The sequence below is a fragment of the Staurois parvus genome, unplaced genomic scaffold (assembly GCF_062004578.1).
Source record: "Staurois parvus isolate SC_StPar_1 unplaced genomic scaffold, SC_StPar_1.0 ptg000845l, whole genome shotgun sequence".
NCBI classification, from domain to species: Eukaryota; Metazoa; Chordata; class Amphibia; order Anura; family Ranidae; genus Staurois; species Staurois parvus.
Genome location: NW_028318641.1, coordinates 1,734,753 through 1,753,938, shown reverse-complemented (window position 1 = coordinate 1,753,938; position 19,186 = coordinate 1,734,753). Strand labels below are relative to the sequence as shown.

The window sequence follows — 19,186 nt, the reverse complement described above, 5'->3', positions numbered from 1 at the left end:
TGCCAAAGCTTAATTGAACAAGCTGAGGTTAGAAGCTGATTGGTTTCTATGCAGAAGGGAGTCTGATTTTGGACTCTCCAGCTTTAGTAAATAAACCCCTCTCTGTCAGTGCTTCAGTGTCTCACCTGTTTTGGGTAGCCTACCCACACTTCCCACACATCATGAAACCAGGGTTTCTGTAAAAGCACAGTGGATAAATGGTTAGCACTTCCGCCTGCCAGTACTCGGGTCGTTGGTTCGAATCCCAACCACGGCACCACCTGCCTGGAGTTTGCATGTTCTCCCTGTGCCTGTGTGGGTTTCCTCTGGTACTCCGGTTTCATCCTGCTGCTGGAACACGGCGCTGTATACATCCAGTTAATACAGGGCACCCAGAAAGCACACCTGTAGGAACAGCGGCACAGTGGCTTAGTGGTTAGCACTTCTGCCTTGCAGTACTTGGGTCATGGGTTCGATTCCCGACCATGGTGCCTCCTGCATGGAGTTTGCATGTTCTCCCTGTGCCTGCGTGGGTTTCCTCCGGGTACTCCGGTTTCCTCCCACCCTCCAAAGACATGCTGGTAGGTGAATTGGCTCCTGTCTAAATTGTCCCTAGTATCTGTATGTATGAATGTGAGTTAGGGACCTTAGATTGTACGCCCCTTGAGGGTTAGGGACTGATGTGAATGTAGAATATATATATGTAAAGCGCGGCGTAAATTGATGGCGCTATTTAAGTACCTGAAATAAATAATAGAAATAAGAGGTTAGCACAGTGTTTTGATAAAATCTCTCAATTTTTAAAGCGAAATGACCAAAAACTTAACCAAAAATGTAATATATTGCGGCTTACCAATCATTAGATTTGGTGGCTGCATTAGATTTCTTTTGTAGGCTTTTTTCCTCCTTTGTTTTCACCTGGTGTCCTGGCCAGTAACACAGCCAATCAGCTTCTAGCTTCAGCTTGTTCAATTAAGTTTTGGCAATAAAACCTGGAAGCTGATTGGTTTCTATGCAGAACTGCACCATATTTTGCACTCTGCAGTTTTAGTAAATAACCCCCTTTGTGTCTTTTGTACCTGCTGAACGTTTGTTTGAATGCCGTCTGTGAGCACTGACATATGACAAATGCTTGCTGTATCGGCACTAAATGTGTCTTTTTTGTTTTTTTTTCTAGGCTGCAAAAATGTGCAGTTATGCTGAGTGGAAGAAGTCGTGTAATGTGCTGTTCGGTGTATTTGCTGTGGTGTTCGCTGTCAGCCGACTCATTATCTTCCCTTTTTGGTAAGTTGGGCAAAAACACACATTTTTTAGCCATGAATGTAAATGGTTCGAGAGATTTGGGGAAAATGTTTTTGGAGGCAGCCACCCCTATTGGAGATAATAGGAGATCATATTCACTCTATTGTTTACATTATCATAGCAGACTAGTGCTGGTTATATATTTAAAGTGGTTGTAAACCCTTGCAGATACCCACTGAAGTGACAAAGAGATGAAACAATTCCTCTTACATAAGTTGTATCTGTTTATCTGTCGCCCTGTCTTCTCTCTATCTATCCATTCAGTGGTATCTGACCCTTGGCGATTGCATGGACCGTCACTCGTAAGCGACTTTTTCCATGAATTCTCTTAGCAATTATTTTACAGGGTAGGTTGCCAGGTCTTTCCCCAACCCCTTCCATGCCGGAAATCCTGTGTGGCCAGGGATGAAACTAGGACAATTTAGACAAGAGCCAATTAACCTACCAGCATGTCTTTGGAGTGTGGGAGGAAACCGGAGTACCCGGAGGAAACCCACGCGAACACAGGGAGAACATGCAAATTCCATGCAGGAGGTGCCATGGTTGGGAATTGAACCCATGACCCATTTACTGCAAGACAGAAGTGCTAACCATAAGCCACTGTGCCGCCAGCCCTGTCTTCTACAGCTGTTAAAAGTACAGAATTTAGACAGCATTTCTGAGCTCCAGGAGGTAGGGGGTGGGAATCTGACATTACACTCTGCACAGCAAAGAGTTGAAAGTTGAGTGTAATCTGAGACCTGAGTAGAGGGAAAGGACCACACACACATGCACAGCTGAGGCTGTCAATCGCCCATTTTGTGTGGGGGGGCTGCCAGAAGTGAATCATGCACATAGCAATGGAAGGAGACAGCAGCCAGAAATCACTCTTGTTGCTTTGGATTGAGGCAAGTGCACATTATAGAAGGATGTCATTTGTTCATTTTTAATGTAAGAGGTGTACAACCACTTTAGGAGGGTATTTAGCTGCTCAACCAATCCTCTCATAAACCTGTATTGCTAAGCTTTGCTTTCTAGCCTGTCCAGTTGTTTCCATTGAGAGTGGCTGGCCTGTGGGTCGTCCTGTGTTCATGTGGGCGGTTTTGTTGCCAGTTACTGAGTGACGGGCATATAAGATCATTTTGCTACAGAATCACCAGCTTCTGTGGTTGCCCGTTATCTAGTGTAGCTGCCAATATCACCGTAATTAAAATGTTTGTTATTTAAAAAAAAAAAAAAAAAACCCTTTAGTATCACTTGAACTAGTACAGGAACCCCCTGTTGGCAGAACATTGTCCTCCAAGGCTACAAGTTCACTTTAAATACAATAGTTTGTGTCTGGAACACTTCACATGGTACCAGCTGAAAAAAGTTCTCAATTTTTGGCAGAGATACTTTTGAGTTAGTTTTCTAGATCTTTTTTCTCCTGTTTGTTTCTATAGGAATTTTGGCACTAAAGATAATCGGTCAGATAATTTTGGCAAAGTGACAGGTTCTTTCAGCAGGCCACATTCTCCCCATCGATCTGCTGATGATCCCTGTGCATCTGTTGGAGCCCGCACTTACTTCATATACGTCCGGGTGTAAAGGAACATGTGACCTGGCCTTACTCCCAGGATTCAATTCAATCATTAGGCCAGAGCAGCCAACCGCTGTGCCCAAACATGGGCAGATATGGAGGGGAGGAAGGTAATGAACCCTGTGTAACATCCAGCATGGAGCTCACAATGGAAACAGACTCCGTGTTCCAACTGGCAATGACTGGCAAGCATGGTGAAGGGGGGTGGGGGGATTCGGTGTGGTGGTGCCTAAATAGGCAAAGCGAGAGCTTCTTTTTAAGTATCGGAATTGCAATGTGTTCTAACACTCTACCAGCTGATTAATAAATGATACTCTTCTTATTTTGCAGGATTATTTATGCCACAACAGTCTACCCCCTGTATTACTGCCCAAGATTTTTCCTCTACTACTTCTTCAACATGGTCATGTTTATTCTGCAGTTCCTTCATATATACTGGGCATATCTCATCTTCAGGATGGTTCGAAAGATGCTTTCTGGAAATGTAAGTTTTACAACAGCCATTTTAGTCGAGATAAGATGCAGTGAAGTACATAAGTTAAAGTCTGCAACAAGCTAGATAAAACTCCTTGCTGCTGAGATCATTGAAATGGCAAACTATAGTATTCATTGGTTTCCCAGTTAGTTGCTTAAAATGACCTAAAACAAGCAGCTAATCGATGAGTTTTGCTTTCTCAGTGAAATAGATGTGTGATTTGTTAGATTCATTATTTCTCACCGCAAACTCCCCTCCGCCATTTAATATTTAGGAGTCCATAAACCCTTGTGGCTTTGTCAGAATAACGCCATAAAAAATAGTGCAGCGCTATGGGTATGATGTGGGTCAAAGCAAGACTAAAAGACAAAATATCTAAATGCACAATAGCATATGTCAGTTAAAACGAGACTAAAAATCAAAATGTCTAAACGCATAATATCACATGCAATAAGTTAAGGTAAGAAAAAAATTATTATATAAAAATAGTTCCCGTGTTTTCATTAGAGTCTTATAAAGTGCTTTTCTTATAGAGCCGTGGTGTTGTTCCAAGTAATATAGGGGGATTGTGCACTCACCAGATGCACAGTAAAAATGTGCATTGAACAAAAAATCCACAGAAGCTTCCTTCAGGATCTGGTCTAGAATAGGGGAAGTTGTCCCTGATTGGTCTGGTCAGGGACACCTGGAATGAATCCTCCCTCTAGGTGGGTAGTGATGGTGGGAACCCTCAGGGTGGTAAGAAGAAGATTCAATAGGCTGGAGGTCCTCTTAAGGAATAGATGGATGTAGGTCTCCTGGGTGTAGGATCTTCCTTCTCCAGAATCCTTAAGGATGTTGGATCCAGCAGGAGCTATGAATAAATAACTGTGCTTCTGAAATATATTTTGTGTGGAAAAACTTGCATGGGTGTGCTCCTTCACCAATTGTGCTCTCACCTCAAGTATATGACAAAACCGTTAACCTCCTCGGCGGTCTGATTATTTCCGATTTTTTGTGCTGAAAGCGGTAGCTGAGCAAAGTCGCAAAATCGTTTTCAGTGTCTGTCGAATTTCCCCCACGAATCATTATCACTCAATTCTGCAAGTGGTTCTGATTTACTATCGCTGTTCTCTAGCCGGTCTAAAACCGCTTTTGACGTAAAGGGACGCTTTTTGGACGCCATGGACTTTTCTAAGTTTCCAGGCAGAAAGAACAGTCAAAATGCAGGCAGGGCACAGGACAAAGCACTCGGGACAAAATTTATGTGAAATGCATTGAAACAGCAATGTTTTACTATGTAATAATCATTTTTAAAAAAATGACATTTTTAAAAAATTTAAAATTTGCCGCCGGTTCCGGCGCCCGTACGTCCCAACGTCACAGGGACCGGAACACGGAAGCCGGATGCCGGCATCGGCCGGAGGAGATGGCCGGGGACGCTGCAGGGGACACATCATGGGAGCGAAGGACAAGGTAAGTGCTGCAGGGACTCCCAGAGCAACGCCGCATGGTAAGCCCGAGTGTAGCTCGGGGTTACCGCTCTTGGTACTGAAACTTTACCCCGAGCTACACTCGGGAATACCACTAAGGAGGTTAAGGGACTATTTTTTATGGAGTTTTATTAGGGTTTTCACTTGGTTACCTTGAGTGTCCAGCAGCTTACCCTTCAAGAGCGCTCACTTTTATACCACTTCTACATTTGTCAGAATAACATCAGTTAGTTGCTAAACTCATGATGTGCCAGGGCCATGTCCCTAATACTCCAGGTATTACAACATTTCCAGGGTTGACTTTTGGAGTTTTAGGACCCATCCAAAGTTCTGTAGAATTTGCACTGTTTCACATTGTCCTTGAGGCCATCCTCTGATTTCTCTTGGAGGAGCAAATCATCCACATATTCCAAATAGGAATCATTCTTTCCCCAGGACCCTTTGCTCCAAGGTGCGGGAATTACATTCCTTGGAGTGGCCCTGTGTTCTCCTCTGTGTGAGGGTGCTGGGTTTTTGATGGTCAGTGTCCTAAAACTCAGAGCAATTCAGCTTACCTTCAGACCCACTTACTCAAGGGATTGCCAATCCGAGTCCAATCCAACAATGCCACGGTGGTGGCAAACATGAGTCATCAAACATGGGATAGGGGTCTTCTGGACTTCATGATTCCCACGTTGCTGAAGGCCAGAAAGCCCTCATCCCATAGCGTTTACCACCACACATGGAAAGCATACTTTGCTTGGTGCGAAAAAGGGAAGCTTCATCCCAGGACAGTGGTGGGCAACCTTTTTTTTCAACTGAGCCAAATCTCGCCAAAACCACGATTGAAATTTATTTTGAGAGCCACGTTTTTAAAACTGAAAATACATCCCCCATATAGTAATTCATCCCCCATATAGTAATTCATCCCCCATAGTAATTAATCCCCCATATAGTAATTCATCCCCCATATAGTAATTCACCCCCCATATTGTAATTCACCCCCCATATAGTAATTCATCCCCCATATAGTAATTCATCCCCCATATAGTAATTCATCCCCCATATAGTAATTCATCCCTCATAGTAATTAATCCCCCATATAGTAATTCATCCCCCCTATAGTAATTCATTCCCCATATTGTGTCAATTCACTTACCTTTGCTCCGCGCGTTCCTCTCGCTGTGTTCCCGCGCCGTTCCGGTCTTCAGGGCGGACTGTGAGAGGAGAGGAGTTCGTCACGCTGCCCCGCATACATCCTGACAGCCAATGTTTGCCACGCTCCGCGGGCCGGATTAAAAGGTCCGCCGGGCTGTAGTTTGCCCATTGCTGGGCCAGCTGCAGAGTCCTGACTTTTGGGGCGGCCGCCCGAGAGGAGGGAGGGGAGCGGGCGCCCGGCACACAGAAGAGCCGCATTAAAGAGTGTAAAGAGCCGCATGTGGCTCGCGAGCCGCGGCTTGCCGACCACTGTCCTAGGAAGTACTTCATAGCCAAGGTTTTTATCCTTCTGCCAGGATTGGATAAGTCCTTGGCCTGAGTACTGCTTATGGTTAGGTTTTGGCCTTTACAGTGCTTCTTCAGAGACCACTAGCTTCCCATTCCTTGGTTTAGAGCCTTTGTACAAGGGGTGGCTCACATCGTACCCCCCGTATGCGCTCTCTCAACTCCATAGTATCTAAACCTAGTGTGGTCAGGCCTTCAGCAGCCACCGTTTGAGCCTAATCAAGACCTTTCTCTCCTCTCCTTTCCCCTCAAAGTTGCTTTTCTTGTGGCAATCAATAGAATTAGGAGAGTGTCTGAACTTGCAGCCTTATCCTACAAGGAACCATTTCTTCTTCTTCCAAGGTTGTTTTGAGACCTCAGACCTCCCTTCTGCCTAAGGTGGTCCCGGGACTTCTTCTAAACCAGGAAATAGTGTTGTCTTCATTTTGTCTGGCTCCTAAGCGTCTTATGGCGATTGTTCTCTACTTACAGAATGTAGTTTGGGTTGTGTAAGTCAATTTTGCAGCCACTGTCTCGATTTGTCAATCTGATGCCTCTATTTGTGACACCTGAGGGTTCCTCGAATGGACAAGCTTCTTCTCGATCTACAGTTGCTAGGTATATTCGGCAGATCCATTACTTGGGTATACACTCTGAAAGGAAGGTTCCCACTTTTCTCTGTGAAGACTCACTCCACCAGACCTGTTGATGCTTTGTGAGCTCATCCCCCATTGGATTGCTTTTGGATGTCCCAATGGTTTAACCTCTTTGTGCTGGCCGCACACAAATGTGCGACCTCCTGGCGTCTGGGCCTTGACACTGAGCAGCCGCACATTTGCGTGCAACTAAGAAAAACATATGTGCTGAGAGCACGCGCCCTGCGCACTCCCAGCACACGTGTCCGGTACTCCCAATCATGTGACAGCGTCACATGCGTCAGGGGGTCATGTGACAGCGAATCACAGCGGTCACATGACCCTAAAACCCCGCCCCGCCTCCCTGCTTCTAAAACCCTTAAAGGGCCGGGAGGCGCCACTGCCAAGGGGTTGAGAATTAACTCTCCAGTGTGAAGTACGATTAAGAAAACGTTCCTCTAAAATACTTTTTTTGAAGTACATCACAGGACGCAGGTCCCTCTCCTCTTGTTTCACTCTGATATTGCTTCCAGGAAATTTTTAAGCAATGCTGGGAGTGGATAAGGAGGGTTATGCTGGGCTGAGTCAAGCTTTTCCATTTGTCCAAACACTTGGAGGCAGAGCATAAGGCAAGGAGTTAAAGCGATTCTAAAGGTTCTTTTTCTTTTCTTCTAAAATAACAAACACGTCTATACTTACCTGCTGTGTGTAGTGGTTTTGCACAGAGCAGCCTGGATCCTCCTCTTCTCGGGTCCCCCGCAGGCTCTCTTGGCTCCTCCTGTCTGTCTGGTGCCCCTACAGCAAGCAGCTTGCTATGGGGGCACCCACTGCACTGTGTGCCCATTCACACACGGAGCCCCGCTCCCTCACTTTCATCATTGACTGACTGACTGGCTGTGACTGACAGCAGCGGGAGCCATTGGCTCAGCCAATAAGGAGGCAGACACACGGGACAGCTGAGGCTTTCATTCACATCTCTGGATCGCAACGAGGCTCAGGTAAGTATTGAGGGCACTGCTGTGCACAGGTTTTTTACCTTCATGCATAGAATGCATAATGGTAAAAAAAAACCTTGAGCCTTTAGAACCCTTTTAACTCCAGCCCCAAGTCCAATCTTTAACAAACTCGTGCAGACTCCACCTCCGCAACATCGCCAAAATACGCACGTTCCTAACCCCAGAAACCACTAAACAGCTCATCCACTCCCTCATCATATCACGACTCGACTACTGCAACTCCCTCCTCACTGGCCTGTCTCGCCGCTGGCTATCCCCGCTTCAGTCCATCCTGAATACGGCAGCCAGACTCATTCACCTTTCCAACCGCTCCATCTCCGCCACCCCCCTCTGCCAATCCCTCCACTGGCTTCCACCCCCCTCTGCCAATCCCTCCACTGGCTTCCACCCCCCTCTGCCAATCCCTCCACTGGCTTCCACCCCCCTCTGCCAATCCCTCCACTGGCTTCTGATTGCGCAACGGATCAAATTCAAAATCCTAACACTGACGTACAAAGCCGTCCACCATACTGCCCCGAACTACATCACTGACCTAATATCCAAGTACCGCCCAGCACGCACACTCCGCTCCACACAAGACCTCCTTCTCTCTAGTTCCCTGGTCTCCTCCTCCCATGCCCGCCTCCAGGACTTCTCCAGGGTGTCACCCATCCTCTGGAACTCCCTGCCCCAACCCATCAGATTATCACCTACTCTACTCTCCTTTAGGCGCACCCTGAAAACCCATCTCTTCAGGGAAGTCTACCCCACCCCCTGCTAACTTGCCGACCTCCTCCACTCTTCCTTCCACTCCATCCCCCACAGCTATCTCCTCCTGTGCCACCATCCCCTCCCTCCTAGATTGTAAGCTCCAAGGAGCAGGGCCCTCGATCCCCTCATGTTTTGCATTGTATTGGTATTGTTCTGTCACATGTTCTGTCCCCCTTTGTAATGTACAGCGCTGAGCGAACTATTGGCGCTTTATAAATACTGTATAATAATAATAAAAAAAATAATAACTCTCCCATTTCTGGTGGTGTACTCCAAGAAAGGAATTTCACAGTAAAGTAGAAAAATCCCATTATTATAACTATGGGCCTTGACCTCAGTTCCAGGTTAGACGACACTGTACCTGGCCAGTACATGCTACAGTAGTTCTCTCGGGTTCACATTTCATGCTGCTCAAATCAATTGGAGTTTTTTTTCCAGCTTAGCATTATTCGCTGAATTACAAAAACATTACATTTTCCGTTAAATTTTTTCAGCCCATACAGTATTGTATGTATTTCACATGGGAGTTCAGTGTGGGTTTGCTAAAATTGGAGAGTGCAAAATCTGGTGCAGCTGTTCATAAAAACCAATCGGCTTCCATGTTTCATTGCCAAAGCTTATGCAGGCCATACATGGTTCGAATTCCGAACGATTTTTCGTCCGAAAATCGGAAAAGTCGTTCGCTCGGTAATCGGATGGTGCCATCATTGATTTCGAAAATCGGGCGACCAAGTCATAAAGTTCACCCCATATAACAGGCAAAACTTCTGTTCCTTCCAGGTCACGGCTCATGCGCATATTCTTTTCGGAAAAACGAACGTACGATTTGACCATCATTGAGTCGAAAATCGTCCGTTTTTTCACGAATTTTCCAACATGCCCGATCACCGAAAAGGGGAGGAACCACGAAAAATCGGCCGGTACCATTGACCAACTAACAGAGCGTAAATGGGCCGATTATTAACCACAGCTTACAAATCCATCCACAACACTGCCCGTAGCTACATCACCAACCTCATCCGCAGATACCGCCCAAATGGCCCACTCCGCTCCTCCCATGATATCCTCCTCTCTAGCTCCCTCGTCACCTCCTCCCACACTCGCCTCCAGGACTTCTCCAGAGCCTCTCCCATCCTCTGGAACTTCCTACCACAGCATGTCCGGTCAACCCCCACCCTGTCTGCCTTTAGGCGATCTTTGAAAACTCACTTCTTCAGGGAAGCCTACCCCACCTCCACCTAAAAACTGTACTTGAATCACCTCCGCCAGATCATCTCCCGCAGCTATCACCTTTTGTATCACCTCCCCCTTCCTTTAGATTGTAAGCCCCACGACCCGGGCCCTCCTATTCCTTCTGTACTGAAATGTATTGTAATTGTACTGTCTCCCTTATATTATAAAGCGCTGAGCAAACTGTTGGCACTACATAAATCCTGTATAATAATAATTTTTAGGTCCGATTTTCAGATGAAAAATCGGTCGATTTTTGACCCATGTATTGCCGGCCTTAATTGAACAAGCTGAAGGTAGGGCAGCACAGTGGCTAAATGGTTAGCACTTCAACCTGGCAGTACTAGGGTCATTGGTTCGAATCCCAGCCACGGCACCTCCTGCCTGGAGTTTGCATGTTCTCCCTGTTCCTGCGTCTGTTTCCTCCAGGTACTCCAGTTTCCTCCCACACTCCAAAGACATGCTGGTAGGTGAATTGGCTCCTGTCTAAATTGTCCCTAGTATGTGTATGTATGAATGTAAGTTAGGGACCTTAGATTGTACACCCCTTGAGGGTTAAGGACTGATGTGAACAGGGGCGGACTGACAACTCATGGGGCCCCCGGGCAATTGGGGATCACGGGGCCTCTGTGTCCTTGCCCAAACTCAAAAAAGCCTATGAAAAAGGTACCAGGGGCATCTCTTGGGGCCCCCTACTGACCCCGGGCCCTCGGGCAGTGCCCAAGTTTCCAAATGGTCAGTCCGCCCTTGGATGTGAATGTACAATATATACAGTCAGGTCCATAAATATTGGGACATCGACACAATTCTAACATTTTTGGCTCTATACACCACCACAATGGATTTGAAATGAAACAAACAAGATGTGCTTTAACTGCAGACTGTCAGCTTTAATTTGAGGGTATTTACATCCAAATCAGGTGAACGGTGTAGGAATTACAACAGTTTGCATATGTGCCTCTCACTTGTTAAGGGACCAAAAGTAATGGGACAGAATAATAATCATAAATCAAACTTTCACTTTTTAATACTTGGTTGCAAATCCCTTGCAGTCAATTACAGCCTGAAGTCTGGATCGCATAGACATCACCAGACGCTGGGTTTCATCCCTGGTGATGCTCTGCCAGGCCTCTACTGCAACTGTCTTCAGTTCCTGCTTGTTCTTGGGGCATTTTCCCTTCAGTTTTGTCTTCAGCAAGTGAAATGCATGCTCAATCGGATTCAGGTCAGGTGATTGACTTGGCCATTGCATAACATTCCACTTCTTTCCCTTAAAAAACTCTTTGGTTGCTTTTGCAGTCTGCTTTGGGTCATTGTCCATCTGCACTGTGAAGCGTCCAATGAGTTGTGAAGCATTTGGCTGAATATGAGCAGATAATATTCCCAAAACACTTCAGAATTCATCCTGCTGCTTCTGTCAGCAGTCACATAATCAATAAATACAAGAGAAGCAGTTCCATTGGCAGCCATACATGCCCACGCCATGACACTACCACCACCATGCTTCACTGATGAGGTGGTATGGACGGATCATGAGCAGTTCCTTTCCTTCTCCATACTCTTCTCTTCCCATCACTCTGGTACAAGTTGATGTCGGTCTCATCTGTCCATAGGATGTTGTTCCAGAACTGTGAAGGCTTTTTTACATGTCGTTTGGCAAACTCTAATCTGGCCTTCCTGTTTTTGAGGCTCACCAATGGTTTCCATCTTGTGGTGAACCCTCTGTATTCACTCTGGTGAAGTCTTCTCTTGATTGGTGACTTTAACACACATACACCTACCTCCTGGAGAGTGTTCTTGATCTGGCCAACTGTTGTGAAGGGTGTTTTCTTCACCAGGGAAAGAATTCTTCGCTCATCCACCACAGTTGTTTTCCGTGGTCTTCCGGGTCTTTTGGTGTTGCTGAGCTCACCGGTGCGTTCCTTCTTTTTAAGAATGTTCCAAACAGTTGCTTTGGCCACGCCTAATGTTTTTGCTATCTCTCTGATGGGTTTGTTTTGTTTTTTCAGCCTAATGATGGCTTCACTGATAGTGACAGCTCTTTGGATCTCATCTTGAGAGTTGACAGCAACAGATTCCAAATGCAAATAGCACACTTGAAATGAACTCTGGACCTTTTATCTGCTCATTGTAATTGGGATAATGAGGGAATAACACACCCCTGGCTATGGAACAGCTGAGAAGCCAATTGTCCCATTACTTTTGGTCCCTTAGCAAGTGGGAGGCACATATGCAAACTGTTGTAATTCCTACACCGGTCACCTGATTTGGATGTAAATACCCTTTAAATTAAAGCTGACAGTCTGCAGTTAAAGCACATCTTGTTCGTTTCATTTCAAATCCATTGTGGTGGTGTATAGAGCCAAAAATGTTAGAATTGTGTCGATGTCCCAATATTTATGGACCTGACTGTATGTAAAGTGCTGCGTAAATTGATGGCGCTATATAAGTACCTGAAATAAATAGGTAGAAGCTGATTGGCTGCCATCCACAGCTGCAACAGATTTTGCACTCTCAGGTTTTAATAAACCAACCCCTATGTGTCAGTACAATTTATAGTCAACATGAAAGGGAAGAGGAGAAAGGAAACACAATCCAGTTACAAATCCCCTTTAAATGAGCAAGTCAGAAGAAAGGCCGTGAATCAAATCCATTTGGAATCAATTTACGTTCACACCATTCTTTTTCAGAAGTTTGACATTTCGCTGTGTGTATGATAAAAGCCATTTTACACTAATTGCAGGCACTGAAATGGTATGGTGAGCCGCTTGCCTTACCCTCCCGTTGGGGCCAATTTTCAGCGCCGATGGAAGAAAGCCCCCCTGCATGCTCAGGCATCCACAGGCTTATCCTGTTGCTCTTTGTGTGTGTGCCAAGTGAGGATTTACAAGCAGAGTTTTGCAGTAAGCCGCAAAGCTCACACCAGCCAGGCAGTGCCTGCAGGAAACTTACTAGAGCACAGACGGGAACAAAGGAATGTTCTGCACTGAGCACAATGCTTTGTGGGAATGCACTGCTCATGTGCGGAAGCCAGATATTAGAAAACAAAGTTATTGGTGGTGTTAAACACACGTCCGCTCTAAAACGTCCACATATCATAAGGCTAGCCCCTAAACCAGGGAAGAAGTAGATTTGGTTGTGCTGATGTTCTAAAGGGGAACACATTTATGTTTTTATTGGGTTGAACTTGTGTACACTAGTAGCCCAACTATGGGGAAATGGAAAGTTATCCCTTGCAGTGGGGTTGTGACCACGTTGCAAGGGTTAATTGTTTTGGTCTAGGACAGTGGTCTCCAAACTGCGGCCCGAAGGCCAGATGTGGCCCTTTGCTAACCTTTACTTGGCCCTTAGGACATTATTCCTCCCACTGACGCCAACGATGGAGCACTATTCCTCCCACTGACACCAGTGATGGGGTACTATTTCTTCCACTGACACCAATGATGGGGCATTATTCCTCCCACTAATACCAATGACTGGACACTGTTTCTCCCACTGACACCAATGATGGGGCACTATTCCTCCCACTAATACCAATGATGGGGCACTATTCCTCCCACTGATACCAATGATGGGGCACTGTTCCTCCCACTGATACCAATGATGGGACACTGTTCCTCCCACTGACACCAATGATGGGTCACTGTTCCTCCCACTGACACCAATGATGGGTCACTGGTCTTCCCACTGACACCAATGATGGGACACTGTTTCTCCCACTGACACCAATGATGGGACACTGTTTCTCCCACTGACACCAATGATGGGACACTGTTTCTCCCACTGACACCAATGATGGGACACTGTTTCTCCCACTGACACCAATGATGGGACACTGTTTCTCCCACTGACACCAATGATGGGACACTGTTTCTCCCACTGACACCAATGATGGGACACTGTTTCTCCCACTGACACCAATGATGGGACACTGTTTCTCCCACTGACACCAATGATGGGACACTGTTTCTCCCACTGACACCAATGATGGGACACTGTTTCTCCCACTGACACCAATGATGGGACACTGTTCCTCCTGATGATGGGGAACTATTCCTCCCACTGACACAAGTGATGGGACACTGTTCCTCCCACTGATACCAATGCTGGGGCACTATTCCTCCCACTGATACCAATGATGGGGCACTATTCCTTCCACCGATACCAATGATGGGGCACTATTCCTCCCACTGATACCAATGATGGGGCACTATTCCTTCCACTGATACCAATGATGGGGCACTATTCCTCCCACTGATACCAATGATGGGGTACTATTCCTCCCACTGTCACCAATGATGGGGCACTATTCCTCCCACTGATACCAATGATGGGGCACTGTTCCTCCCACTGATACCAATGATGGGACACTGTTCCTCCCACTGACACCAATGATGGGTCACTGTTCCTCCCACTGACACCAATGATGGGTCACTGGTCTTCCCACTGACACCAATGATGGGACACTGTTTCTCCCACTGACACCAATGATGGGACACTGTTTCTCCCACTGACACCAATGATGGGACACTGTTTCTCCCACTGACACCAATGATGGGACACTGTTTCTCCCACTGACACCAATGATGGGACACTGTTTCTCCCACTGACACCAATGATGGGACACTGTTTCTCCCACTGACACCAATGATGGGACACTGTTCCTCCTGATGATGGGGAACTATTCCTCCCACTGACACAAGTGATGGGACACTGTTCCTCCCACTGATACCAATGCTGGGGCACTATTCCTCCCACTGACACCAATGATGGGGCACTATTCCTTCCACCGATACCAATGATGGGGCACTATTCCTCCCACTGATACCAATGATGGGGCACTATTCCTCCCACTGATGCCAATGATGGGGTACTATTCCTCCCACTGATACCAATGATGGGGCACTATTCCTCCCACTGATACCAATGATGGGGCACTATTCCTCCCACTGATACCAATGATGGGGCACTATTCCTCTCACTGACACCAATGATGGGGCATTATTCCTCCCACTGATACCAATGATGGGTCACTATTCCTCCATCTAATATCAATGATGGGGCACTATTCCTCTCACTGATACCAATGATGGGGCACTATTCCTCTCACTGACACCAATGATGGGGCATTATTCCTCCCACTGATACCAATGATGGGTCACTATTCCTCCATCTAATATCAATGATGGGGCACTATTCCTTCTACTGACACCAATGATGGGGCACTATTCCTTCCACTGACACAAGTGATGGGACACTTTTCCTCCCACTAATACCAATGATGGGACACTATTCCTCCTACAGACATCTAATGAAGGGCCCTATTCTTTCCAATGACACCAATAACGAGGCACTATTTCTCCCACTGACACCAATGATGGAACACTATTCCTCCCACTGATACCAATGATGATACACTATTCCTGCCACTGACACCAATGATGGGGCACTATTCCTCCCACTAATACCAATGATGAAACACTATACCTTCCACTGACACCAACGATAGGGCACTATTTCTTGCACTGATAACAATGATGTACTGTTCCTCCCAGCAATATCAATGATGGGTCACTATTCTTCCTACTGACCAGAGGCACTGTGTAACTGACAACCAACCCTGAGGCACTGTTTATTCTCACTGATGCTGGGCCGGGGACATTTTTTATCCCCATTAGCCACAATCAGACCCCCTTAAAGTCTGAAGGACAATAAGCTGGCCCTTTGAAAACTTTGGAGACTGCTGGTCTAAGGGAACAGTAAAAGGAGATTTACTTGTCAGATCATCTGCTCCTCCCTGCAGCTAGTCCTTTCCCTGCAGCTTCTACACCCCTACGCACCACCGGTCAAGAGTCCTGACGTCATCACAACTAATGCAGGGTCCGTAGGCCTGCACTGGCTGTGAGGACGCTGAGGGACAGACCACCTCCCGATCAAGGGGGAGCAGAGGATCAGGTACGTAAAACAGTTTTCTCCATCTAGACAAAAGAAGATATTAACCCTTGTAGTGGGGGGCATAGCCCCACTGCATGGGATCATTGTTATTTGCTCGGCGTTGGCCTTTTAAATCTCCTGTATCAAGGACAGGTGAGTAGTAGGCACCTAAAGTTTTTTGTGCGTACCTTGTAGAGCTCCCCTATACAAATAATGACATCAGTTTCTGATTTTTCACTCTCACCTCCCAACTATTGGTTTATCCTTATAATGGACTGTCTGAACGAGCAGTGATGAGGTAGGAGGGGCAGGGCCAGAGGATCTTTAATCCCCATTTTAATGTTTTTATCGCCCCTTTACCTTGACAGCCAAGTTGTCCTTAAAAAAAAAAAAAAAAAAAATCACCGGCCCAGCAAATACAACGCGGCCTGGTGTAAGCCTCCACTTCATCTCCACACTTTACGTCCTGCAGCGTCTTTTTCATCATCAGGAGCTCAACTGTCTTTTCCAGATTCTTTGAGCTGGCTCCCTGATGATTCTTTGCAGCGCATAAGCAGTGTAGTAGAGATTGACCCGAAGCCTCCTGAGATGCGTGACATCATTACCTAAGGAGCATGCAGGGGCATGCCAAGGCGAGAAACCTGGAATTATGGGGCTAGGACCCATGGAAAAGTACCCCCTCCCCCCCAAAAAAAGTTATATTGCATTTTGTAAGGGGAGGAGCAGTAGGTAAATAATTGAGAGATGTAGATGAGGGTGAAGGTTTGCTTAAAGATCTGAAGTCTTCGTTAGATGCCTGCTATATATATCTGCCTTTGCGGTGCTACAGGTGAAACTCGAAAAATTAGAATATTATGCAAAAGTTCATTTATTTCAGTGCTGCAACTTAAAAGGTGAAACTAATATATGAGAGAGACTCATTACATGCAAAGCAAGATAGTTCAAGCCGTGATTTGTCATCATTGTGATGATTATGGCTTACAGCTCATGAAAACCCCAAATCCACAATCTCAGAAAATGAGAATATTACATGCAATCAATAAAACAAGGATTGTACATGAACAATATCGGACCTCTGAAAAGTAGAAGCTGCATATGTACTCAGTACTTGGTTTGGGCCCCTTTTGCAGCAATTACTGCCTCAATGCGGCGTGGCATGGAAGCCTGTGGCACTGCTGAGATGTAATGGAAGACCAGGATGCTTCAATAGCGGCCTTCAGCTCTTCTGCATTGTTCGGTCTCATGTCTCTCATCTTTCTCTTGGCAATGCCCCATAGATTCTCTATGGGGTTCAGGTCATGCGAGTTTGCTGGCCAATCAAGCACAGTAATCCCACGGTCATTGAACCAGGTTTTGGTGCTTTTGGCAGTGTGGGCAGGTGCCAAGTCCTGCTGGAAAATGAAGTCAGCATCCCCATAAAGCTCGTCTGCGGAAGGAAGCATGAAGTGCTCCAAAATCTCCTGGTAGACGGCTGCGTTGACCCTGGACTTAATGAAGCACAGTGGACCAACACCAGCAGATGACATGGCTCCCCAAATCAACACAGACTGTGGAAACTTCACACTGGACTTCAAGCATCTTACAGTGTGTGCCTCTCCATTCTTCCTCCATACTCGGGGTCCTTGGGCCTCTCCATTCTTCCTCCATACTCGGGGTCCTTGTGCCTCTCCATTCTTCCTCTGTACTCGGGGTCCTCGGTTTCCAAATGAGATGCAAAAGTTTCTCTCATCAGAAAAGAGGACTTTGGACCACTGAGCAACAGACCAGGTCTGTTTTTCTTTAGCCCAGGTAAGACGCTTCTGATGTTGTTTGTTGTTCAGGAGCGGCTTGACAAGAGGAATACGACATTTGAAGCCCATGTCCAGGATCCGTCTGTGTGTGGTGGCTCTTGATGCACTGACTCCAGCCTCAGTCCACTCCTTGTGAAAGTCCCCAACACTTTTGAATGGCCTTTTCCTGACAATCCTCTCCAGGCTGCGGTCATCCCTGCTGCTTGTGCACCTTTTTCTTCCACGCTTTTCCCTTCCACATAACGTTCTATTAATGTGCTTTGATACAGCACTTTGGGAACATCCAACTTCTTTTGCAATTACCTTCTGAGGCTTTCCCTCCTTATGGAGGGTGTCAGTGATGGTGTCAGGTCAGCAGTCTTTCCCATGATTGTGATTCCTACTGAACCAGACTGAGGGACCATTTAAAGGCTCAGGAACCCTTTGCAGGTGTTATGGCTTAATTAGCTGATTAGAGTGGGACACTTTGAGCCGAGAATATTCCACCTTTTCAGAATATTCTCATTTTCTGAGATTGTGGATTTGGGGTTTTCATGAGCTGTAAGCCATAATCATCACAATGATGACAAATCACGGCTTGAACTATCTTGCTTTGCATGTAATGAGTCTCATATATTAGTTTCACCTTTTAATTTGCATTACTGAAATAAATGAACTTTTGCACCATATTCTAATTTTTCGAGTTTCACCTGTATGTTATACCTTTGCTGGATTCCTATTTTGCATGTTAGTATGATTGTATTTCATACACAAATTTGAAGGTTCTCTATGCCAAGCAGTACAGCCAGCAACCATGCAAATGACTCCTGAAATAAGATCAGCTGCATAGTCCAAACAGACTGGTAGACTTGCACTAAGGCCGAGACCTAAAAGTGACAAGCAAATATGGCTGCCCCATGTTTATATACTCCGATCTGTCCTAAACATAACCACCCACCATAACCAATTGAGGCATAGATTCCACTAGACCTCTGTAGGTATGCTGTGATTTATGGTACCAAGCTGTCAGTAGCAGATCCTTTAACCTCCCTGGCGGTGTTCCTGAGTGTAGCTCGGGGTAAAATTTCTATACCAAAAGCGGTAACCCCGAGCTACACTCGGGCTTACCATGCGGCGTTGCACAGGGAGTCCCTGCAGCACTTACCTTGTCCTGCGCTCCCACGATGTGTCCCCTGCAGCGTCCCCGGCCATCTCCTCCGGCCGATGCCGGCATCCGGCTTCTGTGTTCCAGTCCCTGTGACGTCGGGACGTACGGGCGGGAAATTTGAATTTTTTAAAAAATGTCATTTTTGCTGTCATTGCTGTTTCAATGCATTTCACATATATTTTATCCCGAGTGCTTTGCCCGGCGCTCTGCCTGCATTTTTCTCACTGTTCTTTCTGCCTGGAAACTTAGAAAAGTCCATGGCGTCTAAAAAGCGTCCCTTTACGTCAAATGTGGTTTTAGACCGGCTGGAGAACAGCGATAGTAAATCAGAACCACTTGCAGAATTGAGTGATAATGATTCGTGGAGAAATTCGTCATCAGACACTGAAAACGATTTTGCGACTTTGCTCAGCGATGTGTGAATTTGCCTCTGTATT

At 46.2% G+C, this 19,186-nt stretch overlaps 1 protein-coding gene across 1 annotated transcript in view; it reads left to right on the top strand.

Annotated features, from left to right (window-relative positions):
* CERS3 (ceramide synthase 3) overlaps positions 1-19,186 on the top strand; it is a 192,092-nt gene that overhangs the window by 162,888 nt on the left and 10,018 nt on the right. Inside the window, exons 8-9 of the mRNA XM_089655531.1 lie at positions 1,157-1,263; positions 3,170-3,323. Coding sequence (XP_089511657.1) covers positions 1,157-1,263; positions 3,170-3,323 — 261 coding nt within the window. The remainder of the gene's footprint in view (positions 1-1,156; positions 1,264-3,169; positions 3,324-19,186) is intronic.